The sequence below is a fragment of the Chinchilla lanigera genome, unplaced genomic scaffold (assembly GCF_000276665.1).
Source record: "Chinchilla lanigera isolate Chin_1 unplaced genomic scaffold, ChiLan1.0 scaffold00002, whole genome shotgun sequence".
NCBI classification, from domain to species: Eukaryota; Metazoa; Chordata; class Mammalia; order Rodentia; family Chinchillidae; genus Chinchilla; species Chinchilla lanigera.
In genome coordinates this window covers 48,410,486-48,414,233 of record NW_004955403.1, presented here as the reverse complement: position 1 = coordinate 48,414,233, position 3,748 = coordinate 48,410,486, and the positions used below count along the sequence as shown (strand labels likewise).

The 3,748-nt window shown below is 43.0% G+C and overlaps 1 protein-coding gene across 4 annotated transcripts in view; it reads right to left on the bottom strand.

The window, feature by feature from the left end:
* The window catches only part of Cdca2 (cell division cycle associated 2), a 42,855-nt gene that overhangs the window by 2,897 nt on the left and 36,210 nt on the right, over positions 1-3,748 (bottom strand). For all 4 annotated transcript variants that reach the window (XM_005373714.2, XM_005373715.2, XM_005373713.2 and 1 more), the window contains one exon: positions 1,200-1,371. In XM_005373714.2, coding sequence (XP_005373771.1) covers positions 1,200-1,371 — 172 coding nt within the window. The remainder of the gene's footprint in view (positions 1-1,199; positions 1,372-3,748) is intronic.

The window sequence follows — 3,748 nt, the reverse complement described above, 5'->3', positions numbered from 1 at the left end:
TCCTGGAAAGGCAGGCAGCAAAGTGGCATCTTAATACACAAACAGCCTTAGACTTGATTAAAAAGAGGTGGGGTGGCCGACCTCCTGTCCCAAGACCCCTGCAAAGGACAGGCAGGGGCAGAGGAGGGCACGGGGTGTGTGGCTGTGGGCAGTTCATTTAAACTCTTGCTCTATCCCCAAGTTGAGAAGTTCACAGAATCCAAGTGTCTCCAGTGGCACGCACCTCATTCATCCTCAAACCCTGTAAAGTATAAATCCTACAGTGTGCCACAAATAGAATGCATGTTATAAGTGTCCACAGCTGTTTAAAAAATGATTCTCTACCAAAAAAAAAAAAAATCCACACACCAAGTGGACACATGCCCTTATTACTTTCAGCACGACTTAGCCAATTTAAAACCCAAGTGCTATAAACCAGAAGGCAGCTCTAATACACTTTTTATCCAATCAGGCCATTAACCGACTTGATTTGCATTTATAAACAGCCTTCAAAGTAGTCAAATCAGTTCACAGATGCCATTTCTTGAAGACATTTGCTTAGTAGTTACCTTTCCTAGAAGACGCCTGCCGTGCTTAGTAGTGCCAGCGCATGGCATGGGGCAAGCTTTTTAGTTTTGTGCTCAACTCAGACAAGATCTAGCACCTTGTTCACATTTAATGATGGACCATACAACCAAATGGAATTCAGTAAGATGCTCTGAGAAGCAAAAATGATGATGAACAGAAATTATTTCCCCTGAAAAGATACACAAAAATCTTGAGTCTGAGCTGGTCATAGCGGTACCTTCCCACAACTGCAGGACTCTGGGAGGCTGAGGCAGGAGGACTGCAAGTACAGGCCCAGCCTGGACAATTCAGTGACTGAGCAAAACCCTGCCTCAAACTAAAAAAATTTAAAATGGGCTGGGGGTCTACTGGAGTTGAAGGTCCTATGTTCTTTTAGGAAAAAAACAATCCTGGGTTGTTTTAGAAAAATGACTCAGAGCTTTCATCAGATTCTGGAAAAGTCCAAGATACCTAAAAGTTACGAACTCTCTACAGCTTCCTTCACTTAAACTTCTCATAATAATTAAGAAGTACTACTATTCTTATTTATGTACACGTTACAGAGTGAATGCAAAAAGGGAAGAAAGAATCCAATAGCAACAAGGAGGGTAGAGAAAGAAGACAAGGCGTGACAAGAGGACAGGAAGGGATACCTGCATGCAGCCTTCCGATGCCTGCGACCGAGGACGGAGCCTCCAAGACCTCGGGCAGCTCAGGAATGGGACTCAGCAGGGGCTTCTTAGACGCAATTTCTCTTTCTCCATACAGAGATTTCTCCACACGTTTCTTTCCCTTTGTTTTCTTCTTTCTGCCACCTTTAAAAACCTGAGAAGATGGGTTAAAATACTGTAACCGATAAAGATCTAAGGTCATGCGGTGTTGAAACTTTAACAACTGATTAGTTTCACTTCAGTGATTAACTTTATACAGTGACTATGTTTAGGTGATTTTGACAAGAAAACTTACAATCGGTTATTACATTGAAAATATTGGGCATTTGAGTCACTGGTAAGGAGTGTGGTAACACAGAAGTCAGAAAATATGAAGCAAAACTCAACTTATAAACTGCACAGTAGCTCTATTTCCACAAAGCATTTGCCAAGGTAAGTGTTAGATAAATTTAAAAAAAAAAAAGGATTAAATGCTATAGAGCTGGACAAACCTATGAGATATTTATGCCAAGGATATACTCATGATAACCCAAGATTAACCCAGTATGAGCATCTACTGGGATGCCACTGGGGGCTCTTCCTGTTAACCAGTGTGGGTGAAGCAACGATAGGTGTGTATGTAAAACTGAAGGTAACACACAGCTAGCTGAACCAAGTGATACAGCAGATGGACTGAGCAAGATTAAATGAACAGGTCAAAGTAAGACAGATGGGTTTTAACAAGCACAAAGGGGTCAAAGGCGTAGCAAACACTGATTTTTAAAAATATGGTTTCCATAAAAATTAAAAATTGCTTTAGTCATTTCCAGAATGCAGTATTAGATTCAGCTCTGAGTGCCCTACCAGCCACTGAGTGATAACATCCTATGCTTATTTAAAAAAGAAAAGCTTCATGTGGAAAACACTTCAGGAAAACTCAAATACTGCGCTGGAATACCAGAAAGACTTACAAGCAAAAGGAATAAAATATGTTCGGTGGGGTAATGTTAGAGGGAACCCGACTTTAGGCCAACATCAAAACCTGCTTGTTGGGGCTGGGGATTTAGCTCAGCGGCACAGCACCTGCCTGGCGAGCGCGACGTTGTGAGTTCCATTCCCGGTACCAGAAAAAAAACAAAAAAACAAAAAACAAACAAACAAAACCTGCTTGCAACAATTAATGTCTTCAGAAGGTCAAATTCATTCAATACTTCTGAAGAAACTGCTCTGTGCCAGGTAATGACACGGTTGGTACAGGATCTGGTCTCAGAGGAGCTCCTGGTATAGAGGCACAGTTTCAACACTCCTACCAGACTGTGTGTGGACTGAGAAGATGGGTATCTGGCCAGCAGCGGTATTCATAATGGGATCCACAGAAAGATGTCCAGGTAAAATCTCCAACACATGAGAGCTGTTCTGGCTGATCTGAAGGCTTAGTAGAACGGCCTCTCAAAGAGAAGGCAAGCGGGAACTCAAAGCCAGGCATCACAGCCCAAGAGCTGCAGCCACTCATGCATGGCCAGGAGGTCCACGTGGGAGCAGCAGAAGCCAAGCCCACAGGAGGGCCCTTGCAGCAATGACTGAAACGAAAGCAAGCGCCCTGCACCGTGCTGTGGGTGTGAACACTCCGAGCTCGCATGGGAGAGCTCATCTGGTAGCACACAAGATTCAGCAGAAGCCAATGGCGTGAAAACAGTGGACGAGATTCAAGAGCACAGAAATGGCACAGAACGGTGTGTTCCCTGAGATATCTATAGATATCTTATAAAAACAAAACCCCACGTTCCACGCCAAAATAACTTTAGACTGCTATAAGATGAATGTTCCTCTCGGTGACAGGCAATACAAATTTAACATAAAATTCTGGGAAGTCCTCAGTGTAAATAATCTCTGCACACATAATTTTCCATTAAACGTTTTTTCCCGGAACATCTGCTGACACTCCACGGAAAGGCCGGGGAACTGCTGGCTGGGTCAGTGCATGTGGAAGCCAATGGTGGATGTGAAAGCCGACAGCCAACTTAAGGTACAATTCACAGATGAGCTGCAAAGGGGAAACATTTGGCCTCTGGTGCCAGACACCTTGTGTTCAGATCCTGGCTCTGCTATTTAACTGCTCTACAATCTTAGGCAAGTGACCTGAGCTCTGCTTCATTCTTCCTTTCTGGGAGATGGGAATCACAACAGCAGACGGCACACAGCGCCGTTTATTTAAGAGGGTTAGCGTGTGAGATGGTTAACACAGGCCTCCCTCCTTACTAAGAGCTGTGTCTTCTAACTTCCTGTTAATTTGAGAATTGACAATGGGAATACTTCTTAAAAATTTAATTGCCCCAAATTGTGTGTTTTATGGTGGGCAACATGATGTTTTGGTATCTGCAGACATTACAGAATTTAAGCTAATGAACGTATCCACCGCCTTCTGTTTTTTTAATATCAAATTATGCTATTAATATTATTGTGGGACACAGGTCCTACACTGTCAAATGGTCAATGTTACCAGGTTATAATCTCTAGAATAGTTTCTGATTGACGAATGAAAAACAAGTCCC